The sequence below is a fragment of the Acanthaster planci genome, linkage group LG08 (assembly GCF_054643075.1).
Source record: "Acanthaster planci isolate LZ-2023a linkage group LG08, COTS_SCS, whole genome shotgun sequence".
In the NCBI taxonomy this organism is placed as follows: Eukaryota; Metazoa; Echinodermata; class Asteroidea; order Valvatida; family Acanthasteridae; genus Acanthaster; species Acanthaster planci.
The window spans coordinates 11,527,868-11,550,056 of NC_141784.1; the positions used below are offsets into that span (position 1 = coordinate 11,527,868).

Below are 22,189 nucleotides of genomic sequence, written 5' to 3' on the forward strand. Positions count from 1 at the left end.
GTGGGGGGGTCCCTCTTTACCGCATATCGTGCAGGGTGTCGCAGTTTCACATAGTTTATATGTGTGACTCTAAACCATAATCTGTTGATTCAGATGTGATCCAAGTCATCACATCTGTAGTGCACACAGAAGATTAAGAAACAATATCTATCCTGGAAATAGACTTGAAATGGAGTGTATTCTGTAGTAATTGACATGAATGATTTCCCCTTTTTTTCACCCTCAAAGCAGTGCCCTTGAAGAGCCCAAGCCCACCATTTACCAGAGTGAGCTGTCCGCCAACGTGACCATCAACCCAGAGCAGATCCCTGACGTGCCCACCAACATGTTCCTCTTACGCAGGAGCCCTCCCTCTGACAATCTGTAAGTACAGAGACCATTTGATTGCACAGGCTTTGGAGCTACAGATAAATGAAACAATGTGGGGGGCCCATATCATGGAGTGTTTGCTGAACATAGATGTTTGCTTGGAACAGAAAACAATTGGTTGGGTAACCATACATTGCTGGTTGAAATATGTGATTAATGATGCTGTGGCCAGTTTCCAGATTGATTTTTTTTATGTTTTGCTTGCTCATTTTGCAGCACATCTGGTCTGTGAAATGAAACTCTGTCACTCATAATGCCAGGAAAAGTCTGCGTCAGAGATCAGAATGTGACGCTGAGCGTGTATTTGATACCACAGTGGAGAATTTGTATTGTGTCAAGGGTTTTTATAACTTCAACGAAAAATGAGAATAGAATTGTGGGAATGCATCCACAAGTCCATCACACGTGTTTTTCCACAGTGGCTGATGTCGTTTGTATGAGACCGGCCCAATCAGCTTAAATTTGAAAGCCTAATGGTTTCGATATTTTTTGGGGCATTACTTAAACGGACAATCTGCAACATTTATGAGCTTATTTGCATCTCCCTCCAGGAATCAACGGATGCGACGGATGAATCCAACTCGAACTCGATCTGGCCGCAAGGTGAAAGGAAGAGGGATTATGGTAAGAGCTTGCGTCTAGAGGACTGGTTCTTTCATTTCAAGGAATGTTGGTGTCTTGTCCTTCGCTCCAGACAGGTCGAGGATCAGTGCATAGCACACCTACACTCTATTCATCATGCACCTGCGGTTTCAATGTGGGCCTGCTGCTGGACAGGACTTTGCATACTGGGCATACCGCAGCCAAGCAGTCGTGGTCAAAAGAATCCTGGTGTGAATGGGTTAACTTTAAAGATAAAGTTGTACCCAGCCAATTTGAAGTCAATTCAGACATCAGCATTTAAGTTTTGTGCTGATACGATGAAAAGTCATGAATGGGAAATACTTAGATTGGGTCAATTGAATGATTAGGACGTGACTTGGGAATAATTTATATGGAATCTGTTGTCTGATTGACTTGTGGGGATTAATGTTGACTTGATAACAACTCCCGTATAACAGAACTGACCTTAGAAGAGGTGCCTCAGTATCTCCCATGGGTCAAAGCTTTTGGTCTCGGTGGACTAGAATTGAAAACATTAGCATACAGAATCAATGACATTAACATACAGAATCAATGATATTAGCATACAGGATCAATGACATTAGCATACAGAATCAGTGACATTAGCATACATAATCAGTGACATTAGCATACATAATCAGTGACATCAGCATACAGAATCAATGACATTAGCATACAGGATCAATGACATTTCTTCCTTTAAAGCAGTATTATGTTTTTTGTAACGAAAAATAACCAAGACACAAATTCCAGCAATTCTGTACAATGTATACCTTTTCCATTTCTTTGTTTCAAATATTGGAGCGGAGTTGTTAGAAAGTTCAGCCATGTTGATTGGATGTCCCGCACAGTCAACTTCTGTAAATGGATATTTTTCCCTGTTTTGGTCACCTTGTATTTTAAGATTCCCTTCAATAAAAACTTTCCACAAATGAACTTGGGATTAAACTTAACATATAATAGTTTAGACTAGGTTAGATCCAAGCTTGATGAAGTTATATCCATATTGAATTTTTCCTTTCAGCGGTACCGTACGCCGTCGCGTTCCCGCTCCCGCTCACGGAGTGCCACGCCCCCTCACTGGCGTGTGGAGGAGCAGCGGCGCCTTGGCAACTTGGTCTCCGACCAGTGGCAGCGGAGGGGAGTGCGGAGGGCCAGTCTGGGCTCGCAGGACGACCGGTGGGAGAGGGGTACCGCCCTACAGACCACTAAGCCAGAGAATAAGTACGTTCTAGGATGTTGCTGATGTTCATTTTGTAACGTTGGTGGCTTACAAGTACTGAGAAACAGTTGCACCGTCAACCTGTGTGTATTTTATGCAAGGGTGTGCCATAAAATCCTGGTGTAATTTTTAGTCGGAATCATCCATTGCTATAGGAATAGCTTAACAGTGTACATTGTTTTCCGTCTTTGATTTTTTTGGTCACAGACGCGCCGAACCCCCGCAGGGCAGGACCATCCGAAGGGAAATGCTGATTGACGACCGAGCGAGGCCCCGCGCCCGAGACAACGGCATCGGCCGGCAGCGGGACAGACTGCTAGGGAGGAGCGGGGGGCGTCTGCCACCACCGCCCAGGGAAGAGAGGGAGCAGAGGCAGCCAAGAGGAAGGACGACGATGGAGGTGTCCCAGGGGTCCGAGAGGACGGACAAAGGAAAGGAGAAGGGGAAGGAAAAGGAGAAGAAACAGAAAGACAAAGACAAGTGAGATTTCCTTGCAAACATTTTATTTGCTCAGCCGTTGTGATCTCAGTAAAGCCTGGTTTCCACGTTGATGTAAAGAGACACACGCAGCGTTATTAGCTATTTTGATAGGAACTGTGTTACAATAACACATCTACAATGCAGCGTACAAGACTTCTTGGGCAAGAACTCTCACAAACCTGGTTAATTCTTACATTTACCATGGGGATTTTTAACACATTCTTATTGGGCAGTTTGTCAGGCATCGTTCCTGAATCTTCCAAATCCCATGTGTGAAGTAGGGAAGAATGCGAATATAACAAGCGTGGTTGGGTCCATGAAAAATGTTTGGATATGGGGATTCTGAAGTCTGAATTCTGCAGAAACACTAACATTGCAGGTTGCCCCCAATGAATGTGTCATTGCTAGTTGAAGTAGCAACATCTTACATAAAATATTCAAATGAGGCGGTCACTTTCTGTTCTTACAGCAGCCTGAAAAACACGTTTTTCATGGACAGGTTTATAAGTGATTGTTCCTAACACCTGCATTTCAAGTGCAACTTAATGTGCTTAGCAATTTTGGTTTTGCTGTCCTCCACAATGTTTTAATGTAGATTTATCTTCTTGTGAATTTGTGATAAATTTTGTATTTTTAATTTGTTAATTGCGTGCTATTTTATGGAAACCGCTATCATTTTTCCTGCTGTTTTAGTCTAAAAGCACATTGAGATTTTATGCTTTTTTGCATGTATTAATGTATTATTCTGTTTCTGTTAAGGTCTCACAAGAAACACAAAAAGCACAAGAAGCACACGGAGAAGGACAAACGCAAAGACCAGGAAGAAGGCACTGCCAAAACCAGAAGGGCGCCCTCTCCCCAGCAGCGATCGCGTTCCCCACGAGCCAGGAGGGAGCGAGCCAGGTCCCCGGGGAGGGATGTGCGGCTGGGTGGCGGTGCAGGCCGACGTAGGCTGTCCAGCCCCTCTTCCAGGGATGCCAGACGGAGCGCCGCTAGCCAGCAGGTCGATGCCAAGGCCAATGACAGGTATGGACTGTTCAGTGCATTGTTTAGAAACAAAACGTTCTATTAAACCCTAACAGTTGTCAATCCTCCAAAATGTTCTATTAAAACCTGATGATTGTCAATCCTCCAAAACGTTCTATGAAATTCTAACAGTTGTCAATCCTCCAAAACGTTCTATTAAACCCTGATGGTTGTCAGTCCTCCAAACAGGAAAGAATGAGGAGAGTTAAAGGTTGAATAAAAGTGCAGATTTACCATTTTGCATTTTGAAGGAGCTTTACAGTTGGAATTTTAAATTTGATTGTTATATTCTGTATGTCATTTGTTTCATTTTCTAAGGGTAGTATACTCAATGCTTTCCAAGAACCTGTGGCAAGAAAAATAGATGATACTTTGGAGAGACTCGAACCCCTGAGTTTATGCTTACCTGCAGTTGGATCTGGGCCCAATTTCACGAAACTGCTTAATTAACACTTAGCAGAAAGTTGTGCTAGCTATAGCTGGAAGAATTTGCTAACCTTAAGTATTATGTCATAGTGGTTCTTGATGTGGTTGTGCATACGGTTGAGCTTTCCATTGTTTTGTCACTACATTAAGCATATTTTTCCCCCAAAGTAAGCGTACCTTTTGACGTGCTTACTGTTTATTGTCCTCCTGAAATACACAGAGCCTCTGTTAGTGGAAAATCATGTGCATAGCTCCTGCTACTAAAATTGGTTGATAAATTTCAATATTTAGATGACGTTCTAACATTACTGCACCCATATCTCTTCTAAGGAGGCCAAAAAATTGCATGCCAGGTCATTTTGAATTGGAATCTGCTTGCTGCTCGGCCATGATAAACAATCTGATTTTATTTTAGATCTCGTAAATCCAAGTCCTTGAGCCCACCACCGAGCCGTTGGAAGCCAGGTCAGAAACCCTGGAAGCCCTCAGATGCAAGCAAGGGGTCTGGGTAAGTCAGAAAAAAGTGATTAGTGGCCCACAGCCATCAAGAAAGAAAATCAGGTAGCCTCTGTCCTGCAGACTTGTACGAGGCTAACATTTCGCCAACAAGCCTTGGCTGTGCTCTGTCATTTGTGTGCTGAGCATTATGAATGTACTGTCCGGTTGTGCATCAAGCACAGTAATGCATCACCGCTGGTAATTGGCAAAATGATAAAAAGGAATGAATTTAGTACCTATTTTTGCCTTGTGCGATCACCATCCAAAATCAACCTTGTTAGTGTTTTGTGTACCATTCTAGCAGTTCTTGCTGAAGTTTAGTTCCACAATTTCCTCCTGTAGCAAAATATTCTGAACCATGTAAATAGTTTTTTTTTTACTGTGGAGGCAAGAACTTCGAGAAGTGCAGTGTGCCTGTGCAGTGGGCCTGTGCAGTGGGCCTGTGCAGTGGGCCTGTGCAGTGGGCCTGTGCAGTGGGCCTGTGCAGTGGGCCTGTGCAGTGGGCCTGTGCAATGTTGCCTGCTGCCATTTTTCCCCTACAAATGTTGAGTGTTTGATTTTACAGAGTGCGAAATCAGCACCAACAAGAACCACCTCCAGCTCAAAGCATCCCGACACGGACTGCAAAAAGCCCCTCCTCGCCATCTTCTGTGGATGACCGCTCCCCTTCACCAGTCCAATTAAGAAGGTGAGTAGAAAATCCTAACAATCTTCAACCCTTGAAAGTCTGTGAGGATCAAGTATCAAAGAGCCCAGCCATCGGGACGTGTTCCTCCCTCATGCTAGTGGATTTTGGACATAATGCTTAAGTCAGGATTTATAAAGGCAATTTTTTTGCGAAAGAGAGACTATGAGCTAGCTAGATTTTTCGTATTGCTGCAATGCATTCTGTGTCAAAGCGTGACTGTGAAGTTCTTGCATGACAAAAGATCTGGACCTGCTCATGATGCTAATTGCATCCACAGGTTTACAGTGTAATCCAGAGCTACTAACATTTTGTGGATCCCAGTTATCTATGAATGCCTGAAGTGACATTGGTGGTATGGTTTGGTTCAGTTCATGTCAACCTGTTTTGCTTATTGGCCTGCAGGCATGGACCGAATCGAAGCCCCTCTCCCAGACACCTGAGCCCCCAGCACGAACTGAGCAGCCCCTCCAGGTCCCCCCTACCCCTGACTCAGCCCAAGTCCTGGCCAACTAGCCCCTCTGAGCGCGTTAAGCTGGCTGCATTTCCACCACCCTCCTCGCCCCCCAGCGCCCACGCCGGATCCAGCTCGCCGAGCAGTGACAGCAGTGACGACTCCTCAGAGGACAGCGGCCAGGACCGGGCCGGCACGAGGCGTCAAACAGGTGACCCGTACTCCACCAAGAATCGCAAGAAGTACCAGAGGGCAACGGAGCAGCGCAAGAAGAGCCCGACACTGAAGGAGAGGTTCAAGTGGCAGCCACCCTCGGAGGACGAGATGGAGGCGGGCGGAGGCGGGGCCGATGGTGGCCAAGCTGGGCGGAGTCCACGAGTATCGGCCCAAGCTGAGGGATCTGGGCAAGCGCAAACAGCTACTCACCAGGTTGGTGGAGTATAGATGACATTTAGCACTGTGTTCATTACTACCAGAAACATATCACTCATGACTGAAACTGAAGTCCAACTAATGATTTGAACTTGTGCTAAAAAAAAGTAACAATTACTCAGAACTTGTCTCAGCTGTTGGACTTGGATGCAGCTGGAAAATGTCAAACATTTTCCATTCCAAAATAAAAAAAAGACCTGTCTTTTTAAATGAGTGGAACTCATGAAGAGGTTGACAACGTTCAGTAGTGACCTCACTGAAATCAGTTGTCCATCTTGTTTCTCATTGTGATTTGTAATGCCTTAATTGTACAGGTACATGAAGAGATGGAGGCAAACAGTTCCGCAAATGAAGATGATGATGAAGGCTTGAAGAATTTAGAACAGAAACGCAACGATCTAGAGCTGCGCCTGGCAGCCTTGACCTCCCAGAATCGCAAGATCCAGGAAATGATGGGTGGCAGAGGTAAGGAGTCAGGCGGGGAAGATGACAACAAAGGTCCCTCTGGGGACTTGGCAGGAGCTGAGTCACTTGAAACCCTACCACCACCAATGCCCACTGGATTTAAGGAGGCTCGCAGCGACAGCACCTCGCCGCCCAGCCAGGATCCTGAGGCTAGGGTCCAGAGGGATAAGAGCCCCAAGCCCCAGCACTCTGAGGAGAGGCCTTCGTCCAAGGTTCAGCGCAAGCGTGGCCACTCTGGCAGCCGTAGCCGCAGTCGTAGTGGCAGCCCACCCAAGAGACGGCCGCGCAGCAGAAGTCGCTCCCACAGCCCAGTCAGGGGGCGGCATGGTAGCCCGCCAGGCAGACGCCCTGCGGACAGGAAGAGGTCGGCATCGCCTCCTCCTAGGAGGTCAGCCAGGTCGCGCTCAAGGTCGCCCAGGAGGCGCTCCAGGTCTCCCATCAAGGCAAGCAGGAGGTCGCCTCCGAGACCGGCCAGGAAGCGGTCAAGATCCTCCAGGTCATCATCCAGAAGTAGGTCTCCCTCGCCAAGGAAGAGGTCGAGATCACCCAGACGATTGCCTCTCAAGAGGTCCTACCGCAGGTCCCCGCCAAGGAAGTCACGGAGGTCAAGGTATGGGGTAGCAATCAAGCCAACTCAATCTGTTATATTGCCTTCACAAATTAACTCCACCTACAGTGTAACTGTCACTACACACGTGTTACTATACTACGTGTAATTATGTGCATTGACGTTACCGCGCCGGCTCAGTGCCTACATGCACCAGCCGGAGAAATGTTTCCACGGTGCTATGTGGACAAAAGCCTGGAAAAGCCGTACATGAGATGTAATTGAAGCGATGACAATACGCTCCTGTCACGAAAGCTACATGTAGCCATGGCGCTCGGCAGGAACGGGTCTCAAAAGTGTTTTTTAAACCAAAAATATTGCTGAATCTGGATTTATGTGGCAAGGATGTCTATAGTGGGATCCAAGTAAACAGACTAGGGCCAGATTTCTTATTTTCTTCCACCGTTGGGGTTGCTTTTTAAAATTTTGACACAGAATGTAGCATTGGCCTCTTATGCAGTGGAGGATTTTGGAGAATTAAGAAAGGTTCTTAGAATACCAAGAGAATTGGGTTAAAATATTTAAAGTGTATAAATTTAGAGATGAATAAGATTTGTCAATTCACTGCAAGGACGCTGTCAATTCGGTAACTTTGCGTCCTTGTTGTCTGTCACTCTGCCATCAATATCAAGCATCATAGACCAGCCAGTCTCTTATGACAGCGTTGTGATGTGGTGACGTATTGAGGGCAAATGAAATCTACACATGCTCATTGTAGTCAGGTATAAAACTCTAGTACAAAAAGAGAGAACCCCATGGAGCTGTGAACCTACCACTTGGCTTCTCAGATATCTACATCTGCCATCTTTAAACGTGATCCCCTGCAAATGACAAGAAGTAACTTAATTTTGCACCCTGCTATGAAGCTGCAGATGTTGAGCATATCTGCATATTAGAATCTACCTTTAATATGTGGTTTGTCTTCATCAGTTCTTCCTCCTCACGAAGTCGGTCGCCGCGCCCTCGACGTCGCAAGCGTCTGGCCATCTCCCCAAGGAGGAGCAGGAGTCGCTCTCGCAGCCGTGGCAGGACAGCTCGTGACCGCAGGCAAGTGTTACAGGGAATCCAGGAGCAATCCAATATATACAGTCGACTCGCATTGTTACAAAATCAGCTGGACCCTGTGAAAATGTTTGTTGTGTCTGAAATTCGTGCGGTGTGCCGGCTTCCGGTCTTGGGTTCAGATCCTACTGTGTGGACAATACTCTGCCGACAGTGCATGTACATGAATGTACATGATGTCCGAAAAATGTTAAGAGTGCTGTCTAAGGACTGATCCATCAAATATAATGTGAATATTTGTTATAAACTTTCAATGTTATTTTATGAAAATGAGTTGTATGTGGAACAAATGAAACAAAACACCAATACTGGTCTGTCATACGTCATGCCCGAGGACGAAGTCAATGTAACAACAGCGAGAATGCCAAGACTGATGCTCAAGTGGTCTGTAATCTTTTCTACCCAAACTGTGCCACAGAGAGATTTCTTATTGACCATTCATTTTGTAATGTTCAGTGTGTGATCTTTGTTTTCTTTTGGGCATTCTTTGAAATATCAAATAATCATGAAAAAGCATGAATGCATGATTGTTAACGTGTCTGAACTCACATGAAGCCCGCAATGAGAATTTTGTCCGAGTGATGCAGTGATCACAGACACGTACCGTACTTTGTAATTGGACAGTTACGTCTAGCAAAGCATTCATCATACAAGTGCACAAGAGACTGGCACGCAGACGCGCGAGTCTCTTACCCAAAATCTTTGTGAAATGAATAATTTAGAGTTTGGGCAATCAGTTTCTTGCAGGTGCCTAAGTTCCTTTCAGGTGCCTAAGTTCCTTGCAAGTACCTAATTAGGAACTAATTAAGGGAATGAATAGATGCTTGGCCAGTCTTAAACATGCATTTAAGACCAGAATTTTGTAATAAGCAAGTTTGTAATAACGAGAGTCCGCTGTACATGTATTCAGTAGAACCATAATGTCGAGTGCCGTTTCATATGGCATGCCATCCATCACTGTGCCTAAATTTTACCCCTGGTTGGAAACAACACCCCCAGGGATTTAGACCTTGCTGTGCCACACCATCCAAAGCATTTCAACATTTCCAAGTTTGCACTGGCTTCCAGAGAGCGAGGGTTCCAAAGCATGTATTTTGACCAAACATCGTAAGCTTTCAAAATGGAAGAACCTTCATCTCCTTTTTGTGTTCATTCAGGGCGTTTGACAGAGGCTCAAGCATATTTTGATACCTCTCTACATGAATTACTCTTGCTACCTCTCTACATGAATTACTCTTGCTATCACAAGATGGCAAATCATAATTTACTGACTATTGCATGGCAATACGCAACACGCAACATGACTCTTTAGAAATCAGTGCATCTACTTTGCACTTGATACAGCCTGCCAGTTTAGATCTGCAGGGCTCTAGTGTTTCGTCACAGCATGAAATTCTTAGTCCGCTGTGTACCGACTTTTTGCTGGCATGTACATTTTGAGTTCATCTCTGGCGATTTGCAGCCACCTTACATCTCCTTTTTGCTTCCACCAGCAGACGCAGCCCAAGTAGGGAAAGGCGCAGACCATCACCAAGGCGCCCCTCACCGTGGCGACGTCGGAGGAGCCGTTCTCCGTCGCCTAGGCGCAGACGGTCTCGATCTGTCAGCCGGACCAGAAGGTAAGAAGATGGATTGTGCTAATGTCCAGCCTGAAAGAAGTCTCAACGAATGTATGGTAGTTCCAGTGTAGTGTTTTAATCGTCACAGTGTCTTGGCCAGATGAAATGACATTTTCATCTGAATATGCACAAACATGCGGTGTCTTTCAGGTAGCTCGGGCTCAGATTGCATACAACGGCATTCAAATACAGTATTTCAACATCAGCAGTGGTTAGGGGAGGAGGGGTTCTTATGCAAAATGAAAGGAGTTTGGTTGGGTGAAAGAACTTTACAGGATATTTTTGTTCAACCATCCATTGTTTAGTTCTGTGGTTTTCATTTTGATCAGATTTTTATTTTTGGCTATAACTGGGGGAAAATGGAATTTTGTAGTACTTCTTTACCCCTGGCTGCCCCCCACCCCCCCTGGGTAAAAAATATGAGAACTGTAAAATAAACTATGGATGCGCAAATGGCTAAGTGAGCCCTTTTCATTTTTGGTTATTTTCATTGAAAATACTCTTTAATGGTTCCTTTATAACCCCTGCAGACGAAGCCGAAGTCCCCTGCGCCGTCGTCGGTCCCGTTCGTGGACTAAGTCGCGATCCCGATCCCGTGGGCGCAGGCCGAGATCCCCACCTCGCCGCGACAGGAACCGCCGACCTCGCCGTTCTTACTCCCGCTCGGCATCGAGGTCTAGCACCAGCCGTTCTAGGAGCCGGAGTGCCTCCAGCCGGAGCAGCAGCCGATCCAGGTCGCACAGTCGCAGCAGCAGAAGCTATTCCAGATCCAGTGGGTGAACTCAATGTTTGTCCAGATTCTTATTTCCTTTGTGTTGTCTCCAAGAGTAGTTGAAAGATAGAAAATTAAGAATTTGACTAACTTGTCATTAATTTCAAGTGATTGTTTGGTCTATGAATGTATATTCTTTCATTTAGGTTTTTTTTTGGGGGGGGGGAGGTTGTCACAACCTTCTTGTGGTGGAGAACCATGTCTGGGTCTTTTAGAGAGACAGGGGTGCCTTTTATGTAGTGAATTTTAGTGCTGCAATCTTTGTCTGGTTTGTCTGAGCAAGGCTTAAAAAAAGAAGGGGATTTTATTCCCCCAAGAGATATACTTCAGAAGATCGTGGAATTCCTTTTTTTGGTCTTGTACTTCATTACTATTAAAAACTGGGATTTATTCAGCAGCTTCACTGTTAGTTAGTTTAGTAGAGGGTGTCGTACTTAAAAGCAGAAATAGCGACCATTGTGAAAGGGTAGAGTGCCGTAGCATATTGTTTCTTCAGTGTATTAAATATTTTAATGTCCAAAAGTAAAGTTCAGTCCAACAGTAATCCGATCATTTAAGACTTACAGCATAATTGTGTAACTTCTTGCTGGTGAACTTGTAATTTGTAAAAATTTCCCTTCTTAAAGTACACCAAAAAAAACATGAAATTGTTTTGCGCTTGGATATGTGTTGTGACAGTTGCAAGAACATGCACGTCTTGGCTGTATTGTTCACATTGGCATCATACCGTATTGGTTGTTGTCTTTGTTCAGTATGAAGTGGACCCTGTTGAGTGATTATTTTTAATGCTGGGAAAGAGTTTTTGATGTGTTTGTAAATTTGGTGACTGATTTCTTGCATTTCTTATTGGTTTTTAAAAATGGAGTGAGTTGACAGCTTATATGGAATGTCTCGTTGAGCAATGTAGATTTTTCAAATATTTACCACAACAGCACATTTGTAAGTTCTTCCCATGAAGTTTTATTTTTTGGTGTGTTTTTGACATCCCATTTCACTATCAAAAAGTCTTTTTGGGAAAACCTTAATTTACTTGTTGAAACCCTTGCCATAGTTCACTTGGCACTAAATGCTATTATTCTGGGCAACCAGGATTACTAGGAAAATATCTTTCTGGCATATGAATAAATGTGGCTTAAAGTAGTGCACTGATTTGTACAGAGGTGCAGTTTTAAATCTGGGTTTTACAATTCTTTGGGATTTCCAGTTTCCTGTACCTTGTAGGAATTCCTAAGCTCTGTACTTTAACTGTGTAATGGTTTTTGTTGTAGAATTGTAAACTTTGAAGCACAGGTTCACTGCAAAGACACAACGGTTACAAGAAACATTAAATGTATACAAAACTAAGGGCAGTATTGGGTGTTTGGTATTTGACATAGTTGGTAATGCCCTAGTACTGCATTTGTAAACCACTGTACTTGTCCAATTAACAGGAAATGATGCATAGATGAATTGTTCCTTTGTTTTGAAAGACATGAACCTGTATTGGTAAAGTTTGTTCCATGAATGTTAACTTAAAGTGGTAACATTCCCTGTTTACTTTTAGTTATCTGTGCGTTTATTGGTGTTGTTGTCTATGGCTAGTATTTCAACCACATACATTTATTAAAGCTAGTGGTTATGCTCATTTTGAAACGACATACTCAAGAACTGTCCAATTGCTAGAATAGTGGAAATCGTCTGCCGTCTTTTTTTGACACATTAAAAAGGGAAGGATACCACAATCGAGTGAAAGAGCTTGAAGTGTCTTGTAATCTTTCTGGATGCATTTCACAAACACTAAAATTTACATTTTTTTGAATTTTCAAAATGAGTCTGATCTTTCTTGAAAAAGGAAGAACCCTTGTTCTTCAATCCTTTAAACCACAAGCTGTGTTTTTAACTACCAGCTAGTTTTTGACGACCGGATAGTATTCAACCACAAATGTCTTCTAAATATCAGCTACTTTTCTGACCATCAGCTGCTCTAAGACCGCCCGCCAGCCACTGACAGCGTAAATGAATAAAATTGAAATATTCACCATTTAAAAAGTTTTGCTGCAAGATGAAACCTTGTGCCTTGCCGGTCTCAACCAACCACAATGATATTTGGCACTGCATTTCCTAGATGCCCTGAGGTATTCATCACGAATTCTTTCTGTGAGCCAAGTGGTGTTGAACAAAGTCAACTAATTTACAAATATGTACAGCCAGCTATTTGTATCCCTAGGGGATACAGGAAAAGAAAAAAAAAAGCATAACCATTGAAATCCTCCTTTATAATTTAGATAAGTACAGGGATGCTCACTGGAAGTTACTGCAGCATGCATTGCACTTCGGGAGCTAGGGTGTAGATTCATAAAATCTTGGGTACTGCAATACTGAAGATGGATCAAGTCTCAGGAATGATGCACGGTCTGGCAGTTGTAACAGCTGTGTACCACATTTAGAGAGCAAACCATGATACAAACCACACAAAGAATCCTTCCAAAAAATGAATAAATTTTCCTTGAAGATCTCACTGAAGTTTACCAGGATACTGAATATTGGATTGAGAAACGTGCGACACTTTATTCAGTGGAATCAAAATGTAAACAGGTGAGGCTGAACCTCTGACCTGAATTTTCATCAATCGATCACTTTTACAAAAAAAATAATTTGACACACTGTTTAGGACTACATCTACAGCTTTGCTGTATCTTTTGCCTCCGTATGGACACTTACCTTTTTTTAATTTTTTCCCCTTAAATTGGTGTTTCGTTCCACTGCCAAAACTCAACAGAGGGCAGAAGCAATACCCTCTACTTCTGGACTGCAATTTTTACAACCAGCGCTTGATGCTGCGTAGTTCATAACTAGCTTTGGCAAGATACAAGACAAGCGAAGTGAGATAGAAAATGGACTCAGGTTCATCCCCCCCAATTAAAAGGGTGGGGCTCATTCTGCACCGGTAGATGACGTGGGAGGTTCCTCCTCTTCGCCCCCTCCAGGGGGCGCAGGCTTCAGGCCCCTGATGGAGATGTCGTACACTACCTCCTCCACCTTCTTGATGTCATACTTCAGTCCATCGAAGCGCTTCCGCAGCGAGTCATTCTTCAGGTTGAGAAGACGGAAGCCGGCGTTCAGCTCCTGGATGAAATTGGAGATGCGGACGGGTCTGTCGTACTCGCCAGCCGTAACACTGTTGATGGCAAGTCGAGACTGCAATGAAGAAATTTGCAAAAAAATAGTTCAAATTTTCAAATGCAGGTAACAGCAACACTGCAAGCAAATGTTAACTGATTTATACCAAGAGTTTCTCATCCAGCAGGGGTGCAGCGGTCAACCCCCTCCCCCAAAAACCAAAAACTTATAAAGCTTGACCCCAACAGTTGTATAAAATTTGCATAAATGAACCTCTTGCCACATTTGAGAAAAACAGGCAAAACTTTCCCAAACGTTTTCTAAAAACAGTAATCATTAATGCCCAAAATTCAGAAAATCAGGCTCTCAATATTTATTATTTTATATCCAGATCTACATCCAGTGGCAAGTGGGAAAAAAAAGCTAAAACTTGATTGTGGTACGAATGACACTTCTATCAATTGGCATACCAGTTCACTGGCCAACTGTAACAAGCCTTGCAGAAAGTCCTCCAAGTCCAAATGGAAACCATCCTCCCTTCTCACTGAAACTGTAAAAAATAGGGCGAAAGGTCATACCCATCATATCCACCACCTCAATGTTATTAGCCTGGACCCACTAATTTCCTACAAAATCTACTGGACAGTTTGGGAGGCTTATACAGGATTGGGAAAGGCAGACCAAAGCCTCTCTTGCTTTATGAGGAGCAAAAGGCTCTCTGAAAGTTTGTTTGCAGAAGATATCCCATTGGTTTCCATGCATAGCATGAGATTTGGGAGGAACAACGGTGGCTCCCAACGTCAATAACCAGGATGAAAAGCTTTAAAAAGGTCAAAGTAGGCTACAATAACAACAGACTTTGATAGCAGGTAGCCGCTGAAGATGAAAACTTGAGCATGATGTAATGTTTAAAACCTGCATGTCTGAAGATTTGAAAAAGGCAGCTCAATTGAAGTTGCGCAGAAGTGGAGATCATTATGTGAAAGATACAAGACAATTGAGTCTTTTTATGAGTGATACACACTCTATATTTGCACATACTGACAACATCAACCAAAATCAACCAAATGATTTCAGAAATATCAGTAATTTTGGAAAATGTTGCAGGAATTCCTCCCATTTGGGTCACATGACCTTGGAGGCTACCAAACCCTAATATTGCTCAAAGAAGTTGGAGTCTTTTGGTATAAAAACCAGAATAGAGTCACGGAAGACCATTCTACCAATTACCACCAATACACTTATTACATGAAAGTTGGTTAATACATCAACTGCATGGATAGGCACACTTAGTGACCTTGAAACTACAATGACTTCCAATCTCAAGTTGTCACCCTAATCACACGTGCAGAGAGATTAATGACCCTGAGATCACCTTTTACACTTTAGGAACCTTGCAGCTTGTGAGACCTGAGACAGTGCTGCAGTGCAGCAAGTTGGTTTAATTCTCTGAATCATGTACAAGGCCATGCTACCCACCTCCCATCAAGTGAGCAACCTCTTCCCTGGTAACCAGCCTCTCTGCCTCCAGGTACACAATAAGAGCTACGAGGAAAGACAGGCGCTGACTCACAAAGCGCCAGTGATCATGGAATCTGAAAACAAAACCCCAAAAAAACCACACACACGAGGAAATTAAATTTAGGGAAATGAAATAAAATGAAACGTTCTACATAAGGTACAATTTTTCTTAGATGTGTTTTCAGGCACAACTTTGTATTCAAAGACCTGTTTTAGTTGACTTCTGTTAGAAGTCAAGTTTTCTTCCCAGAACAAAATGCACAACAGATTCTACTAAAAGACATATATGTCATTTGAACAGAAAACTACAAACCAGAAAAGGCACAGACAACGTTCTGATTTCAAATCTTTATGATCTTTTAAATGGATGTCACCTATGGCAGAGCAACACAAATGTAAATCACTCTTAATATATGTACGTGCTGTGAATGAGGAACAACAAAGTAAACATGAGAGATATTCATAGATACAAAATGAAGTATGAGTCTCTTTTCAAGAAGCAGAGATAAATGGAACAGCTCATTTTTATGGAGTGTCACACTGGTGCCTGAAAGAAACTATTGGCTCAGCTTTTCAATGCTGTGTTGGGGCGGGGGCTTTGGAAACCTCATATACCAAAACTAGGCTTGAACAAGAACAGAGCTGTTTTTTAATACAGTGAGTCTGAAGTTTCAGAACTTTTGTTCAGTTTCATAAATGTGTTCATTATTAAATGAAAATGTGAACAGCACCTGTAATACTGGTCAGCTGGCACCTTCTTTTGGAGTTCAGCAAACTGACTCTGTGTCGTCTCCAGTAACTTCCTTGCCTTTTGACACAGAACAGGGGCTGCAGACACAAACAGAGTAGACTTTAAAGAGAACTTTTAAAAGATCGAAAGTTGAGATCCCTTCTGACGGACTGCAAAGAAGGCTTTCCAATCTCAAGCAAAACACTTTCCATATCTTGGTTCAAATTCTAATGAATTCTAATGAATGAAGGTGAGTATTTTAATTCATTTCTGAGATCCCATAATAAGCTGTGTTTTACAAGAAACCCGACACATTGTCTTCATATGTCCGTCCAAAATACCGGGTGCAGCAGAAATACTATATGGCTTCACACAGCACTGTTTCAGCAAATCTTCCTGATAGAGAACACGCAGTTTTGAGCCTTGGATGGGAAGATATTTCAATCCTGGAGTGAAATCTTGGGTTCAGTTCACATTTTAACAGCCAACATACAGTACATCAAGTGCATAACTTCCATTGCCAGAGAATCATAGCCAAATTTACATACTGCTAAACTACGGCTAAAAAGGTCAAAATAATGGAAGTACTGCATTAGGGGCAAAAGGCTGACATACTGTAGTGATTGTGCACGGCTCAAATCACGGTAAATTGACCACATCTGCATTGATAACCACATCTTGCAACTGGGCAGTTGCAAGAGACCCAATTCTTGTGTATTTCTTGTCACTACATGGCATGCCATGACAGATCAAAAATTTCTCCAGTTCATGGAGTCACACTGATTGCACTCCATTAATGTCAACTATATCACAAGGACACCTACCATGTTACTAGTTCCTGATGTCAATCAACAAGCCAGAAATACACATGGGGGGAGGGGTTGGAAACTAAATGTTGATGGGGGAGCATCTAATTGTGAATTGCTTCCATTTCAAATACAATTCTTCCTTTTTGCTGACACTGACAGATTTCTCCACACCTTCTTTGAGTCCTGCTGCCTGGTGTATACCCTCCAGCGTGGTCATTACTTCCCTTGCTGTCTGCTCCTGGCACGCACTGCCACCCGGATTTCCTGAGAGGAATGAAAAATGTTGGAATTATAGTGTGATTATCTAAGACATTCAAAGGGGGGGGGGAATGCAGAGGCTACACATATTAGCCAGGTTTATCTGGAACACAAGAATTGGCTCTCAGTTCCAATGCAGGTATGTCACAGAATTTGCATAATTCATAATTTAATAACTGCAATCTCCACATCAGTTTCATTAGGCGAGCATTTTTTACAAGTTGGTGCTCAAATTTTTAAAGACAAATTTTAGAGGAGGACAGACATTATTGACTTGAAGGATCTTGAATTTGCAGGGTAGAATACAAAAAATTCCCCCCCCCAAAAAAAAGGGGTAGCCCTTACCATCAGTGTTAGTTGCCAAGGACCAAACATCACTAACTTGAAATCGGGGACTTTGCTGTTGGTTGGACAGCGGAGAAATAACAAATTTTTTTTTACATTTACCTCAGTAAATTGTTGGTCAGCGGATCCGAGATTTCTCAAAATAAAAAAATTTTCCCGTTCTCGATCTGGAAGGTCGGCAAATCTGAGCACCATCTTAAAAAACTCTTGCCTTAGTCAATCCACATCGCAAGGGAAACGATTCAATATATGGGCACCACTTATTTTTCCCTGCAGTAACCTATTAACCATTTGAGAACAACAAAATGTCCTTAAAAGTCAAATGTAAAAAACAGAATTTTTCATAACTCTCATGGCTTAATGGCGTTTGTGCACTAGGGTGTCCCGTGGCGTCCGTATAGGGCCTACCCCTATAACTGTGGGGTTCGACGTCTGCTGCGAGGCAGATGTCAAGCCCCTTTAGCACCCTATTCTAAATAACGAAACAAAGGCACTTTTATGAAACAACTCATAAGTCGGCATTGATGTCCTCTTTCATATCAGACAGATTGTGTGACAGGACAGAGCTTTGTTTTTGAGGAAAATTATGGGGTAATTAAAACAGCAGTGTACATGACGCAACAAAGACCTGTCAACGAAGATGAATTAAAAATGTAGTCTGGTTCCTTGACCTGTATAAAGATTTCTTAAAATTTTGATGAAATTTATTATATTCACAATGGCCCAGTCAGGTAACCAGATGTGAAACAAAATGGCGTGGTCTGACTAAGGGGTTGTCATTCACAAAATGTGGGGAAGAAAACATGTTGTTTTTCAAAATTATTTTGCATACGCAAATGTACATGTAAGCATAGTTAAATAGGGCAACTTTAATAACATATTTATCACTCAAATGGTAATTAGACAATTGGAGCTGAAGAATGCTTCAGGTTATTTTTTATATGATGCAGTAGCGAGCCAGAAAAGCGCGAGCGACGAACCCCATGCTAGCAAGCAGAGTCTTGAGTCTGATTTGGTGTTGGAATATTTTCCTACCCTTCTGATTTTGAATTTTGTTCTGGTAAGTTTCAAGATTCTGTGCTTGTGAGAGGCTCGGGATAAGAGCAGACATTATTTCCATTCTGTATGAGTAAGGAGTCTTCTCCTGTGACAGTAAATAAATTTAAGTATGCTATTTGATTAAATTTGAATTTACGCCTGCAATAAGTAGGTGATTACAGTATAGGGTACTTTGTATAAAATTAATGATTCCTTTATATCAAAGATTGCATTTAGTAAATATTGACAGGATGAAGAATCCTATTCATTGAAATTTTGCATTACGGTTACTCAAGTTCTACATTAAATTCACCTTTGATTTAAGTATGAATGGTTAATTGTTTTTCATCGTATTTCAGATTTGTGGAGAAGTTGACTCAAATCTTTGCTGATTAATGAAGTTTTATTGATGTGGATCGTTAGAAACGATGAGATCTTTTACAGTAAATTAGTTGAGTTTAGTCACAAGTTAACATGCAGATGCACGTAATTTCGCTGGTAAAATGTTTTGCTTAGATGGCCAACTAGAGTGGGGCTTGTGCTTGACTGTCCCAGAGGTTGTCATACTGTTAAGGACTGGGGAACTGATCCACCAAGTCACAGGGTCAACGCACCTACATGTAGTACCCAAGTAGCGGCCACACCATACCCAGCTTGATGACTGGGGAACTCCGCAAGCGAGATCCAGCCTTCAACTGTACGTGGTAGACCGTAAATGTTTCATTGGCGGCTGTTTCCTGATAGCAGGATTAGAAAGTTTTCTTGGAGGTAGGCTCATAAACGTTACGTGAGCAATCCTCAAAGACAACTTAATCGCACATACAAGTCAGTCACAGTGTGCCGAGTAAAGGTTGTACTACCAAAATAAGTAAATAGCTTGTAATTTAATACCAACGTGGCATTTGATTGGGAATTGTATTTTTGGGTTCTCGCAGCCTGTGTATCTAAGTTGCCATAAACAAGTTGAAATTCATAATTTGACAATTGGAAGACTACATGTACCTTGTAAATTTGTAGTTCTAAACTTTAACTAGTGCTGATTCATGTTATTTGATTGAGTCTGGTGTTATGATTTTGATTGAATGAAAAATTAATTACTGTTGTGATTTCATTTTGTTTGCAAATATTGTATTAAGCAGTGTGCACTGATTTGTTAAATTTATTTATTCATTTGACATGAGCTGTCTTGATATTGTATTAAAATACAGAGTACAAGTCAGACCATATTGAACCTTGAATTTCTTATTCCTCAATCAAGCATGTAAACTAAATACAGGTAGGCTCTCACCCTTCTTAAAGAAAATGATTTTCTTTGCAGGGTGGTTTGACTCCAGGGGGTCATTCTGACAGTCTGTATTGTGTCTGTATTTTGTGAAAGTTTGGCGAAACTTTTGAATGGGGTCTTCGAGTTTTATGAAAAATTTTCACAATCCGAATGCTGGCGCCACTGTTGAGAAATGAAATTTTTATGATGTAATGTAAGAGAAAACATTGAAACTGGTATCCGTGGCACAACAGGTTCCACTACAAACCTATATGTACATTATGTACATTATATGTACATTAACATGGAGCTACATGTGTGTGCACTGCTCACCAGGATTGATCTTTGTGCCAGGTGTACTAGTCACATTGTCTCTTTTCCATCAAGAGTTTGTGCTCCTTTGCTCATGATTTAAAATAATGCTGAAATCATTATTGGTGGTTTTATAAATTCTGCAAAAAAATCGGTACTGAAATTCTTCGAGTTTCCGAATAATGAGAACATTCTTCAAGTTGGTGCTGTTGTCCTCGGCTTCGTGACCTCGGCTTCTTGTCCTTGGCTTCATGTGCTACAGGGGATGCAAGCCTAAAGTGCATGCACTGTGGTTTCCTCTCTACAGTAATACTTCACAAAAATCACAAAATCGTGTCTTGCAAAGGAGATATTGATATGCGCCACTTTTACTAGACTTGGCTCTTCCAAATAAGATTCAATACGAGAAAAGTCAGCATCATTGGAGCTGGTCTTAAATCCTGTCTGGCGATGCATGCGATGCATGCATGCTTGTTGGGCACATGTACTCGTAATAAATGTACATACGTGTACATGTACATCTACTGGGGCAGCCATCTTGGATGTGCCCAAACTCGCGTCGAAAGCACCATAGTAAGACAAGTCATCTTCGGGCCTGGAAATTGACACTAAAATTCCTTTTTCTTCGCAAAAAACAACATTATATGAGTTAATCCTTTATTTAAGAAATGTTAGCAATGCAAACTACATTGTTTACATGCTACAAATTCAAGTCCAAAGCTGTTCATATTGTTTTCTCTGACCGTCAGGCAGAAGATCTTAGAGTAATTAGATTAGTGATGTTTATCATTCATCAATCTAGGCTTACATGTACATACTAAAATTTTGACATTTCAAGCTGATTTGATACATGTGTAGTGGTAATGTTGTATGTTAATGACCGCGGGCGTGCTGCATGTGGTGCACCTAATAGTAAGAACAGGGTGCTAAAGGTAATAAAAACCTACTTCTGGCAGTAGCATCTGTATACGGAATTCTTTCTCATAGAGATTAGGGCCTACATGTACTTTGTCTTTGTGGACCAGGCCCAACCTAGAGACATGCATAAATGAGTGAGGGTGCTGTTTATTTGGGAACTCATTTACTTAACAGGAAATTGTGTTTAAAATTCATCTTTTTCTGCAAGCTGTAGCTCCTCTTTTAATTTCAAATTTCATTTTTTTAAATTCCAAGTGAAAACAGCATCTAATTCATTGAAATAAAGCATGAATAAGAAAGATTTTACAAAAGTATGAATTTTGAACTTTTCAGTCAAAACCCACTTACTTTTGTGTACAAAATAATCACAGTTTGCTCTACACGTCAAAAAACATCTCAAAACATCCCTGCTTCAAATCACTTTTTCTTTGCTTTGCAGAGTTCGATGGAATTGACACATCAAAATATTTCTTATGACGTCCTCTCCAAGAACACTTCAAAAATAAAACAGAAAGAAAATTTGAAACATTTATTAGCCTCCTCACCCAACCACTTTGGAAATTTGTTTCCACCTATTTATGTGCAATGTTGCAAATACAAGGAATGCAAAAAACATAAAATATGTATTCATCACTGATCGTCCTTTGGCAACAGAGGGCCTGCGTGGAGCGCCCTCACAGAGGACAGCTCTTTGTTCCTGTGTGACATGCTGGAATAGACACTATGGCTGAGTTCAGGCGGCCTGTTCTTGACATGGGTTTCTTGTTCTTGCACTCGAACGGCGGGAACATGACTCAAGAACACTGTTCTCGGAACAGGATCACACACTGCCTCCTCGTCCCGGTTTTACAGAAACACAAGGAAAAAGTGCCTACCTCCCTGACGTCTTGATCATTCGTGAGGTACTCGTTGAATTCTGAGAAGATACTATTTACTGGAGGCGATTCCGCCATTTTGAACAAAACTTTGAGCAAAACCTAAAAACAACCCGATATTTAACACTCAAATTACAGGTTAGGCGCTTGCAATGTACATGTGCACCAATATACACGCCAATAAAGCACACAAATTCACGAGCTACCAATGGAGTGGCATCCATTTCAGGAGAGCTAGTACCGAGCGTATACGTGAACGTTGCCAGAACCAGACTAGTG

At 42.2% G+C, this 22,189-nt stretch overlaps 2 protein-coding genes across 7 annotated transcripts in view; one reads left to right on the forward strand and one right to left on the reverse strand.

Annotated features, from left to right (window-relative positions):
- LOC110984177 (uncharacterized) overlaps positions 1 to 12,472 on the forward strand; it is a 26,117-nt gene extending 13,645 nt beyond the window's left edge. For 3 of the 6 annotated variants that reach the window (XM_087140443.1, XM_087140444.1, XM_087140447.1), the window contains 12 exons: positions 229 to 363; positions 921 to 993; positions 2,018 to 2,217; positions 2,423 to 2,695; positions 3,455 to 3,721; positions 4,563 to 4,655; positions 5,211 to 5,333; positions 5,736 to 6,213; positions 6,531 to 7,291; positions 8,219 to 8,335; positions 9,844 to 9,969; positions 10,500 to 12,472. In XM_087140443.1, coding sequence (XP_086996569.1) covers positions 229 to 363; positions 921 to 993; positions 2,018 to 2,217; positions 2,423 to 2,695; positions 3,455 to 3,721; positions 4,563 to 4,655; positions 5,211 to 5,333; positions 5,736 to 6,213; positions 6,531 to 7,291; positions 8,219 to 8,335; positions 9,844 to 9,969; positions 10,500 to 10,749 — 2,896 coding nt within the window. In that variant the 3' untranslated portion in view covers positions 10,750 to 12,472. The remainder of the gene's footprint in view (positions 1 to 228; positions 364 to 920; positions 994 to 2,017; positions 2,218 to 2,422; positions 2,696 to 3,454; positions 3,722 to 4,562; positions 4,656 to 5,210; positions 5,334 to 5,735; positions 6,214 to 6,530; positions 7,292 to 8,218; positions 8,336 to 9,843; positions 9,970 to 10,499) is intronic. The other 3 variants (XM_087140445.1, XM_087140446.1, XM_087140448.1) reach the window with 3 other exon arrangements.
- On the reverse strand, positions 10,903 to 22,168 carry LOC110984183 (translin-like). Its single transcript, XM_022244085.2, is given in 7 exon segments — positions 10,903 to 13,918; positions 14,311 to 14,390; positions 15,320 to 15,435; positions 16,093 to 16,189; positions 17,072 to 17,140; positions 17,143 to 17,164; positions 21,911 to 22,168. Coding segments are annotated over 7 exon segments (726 nt in total). The 5' UTR covers positions 21,989 to 22,168; the 3' UTR covers positions 10,903 to 13,654.
- Positions 22,169 to 22,189: the final 21 nt, after the last annotated feature.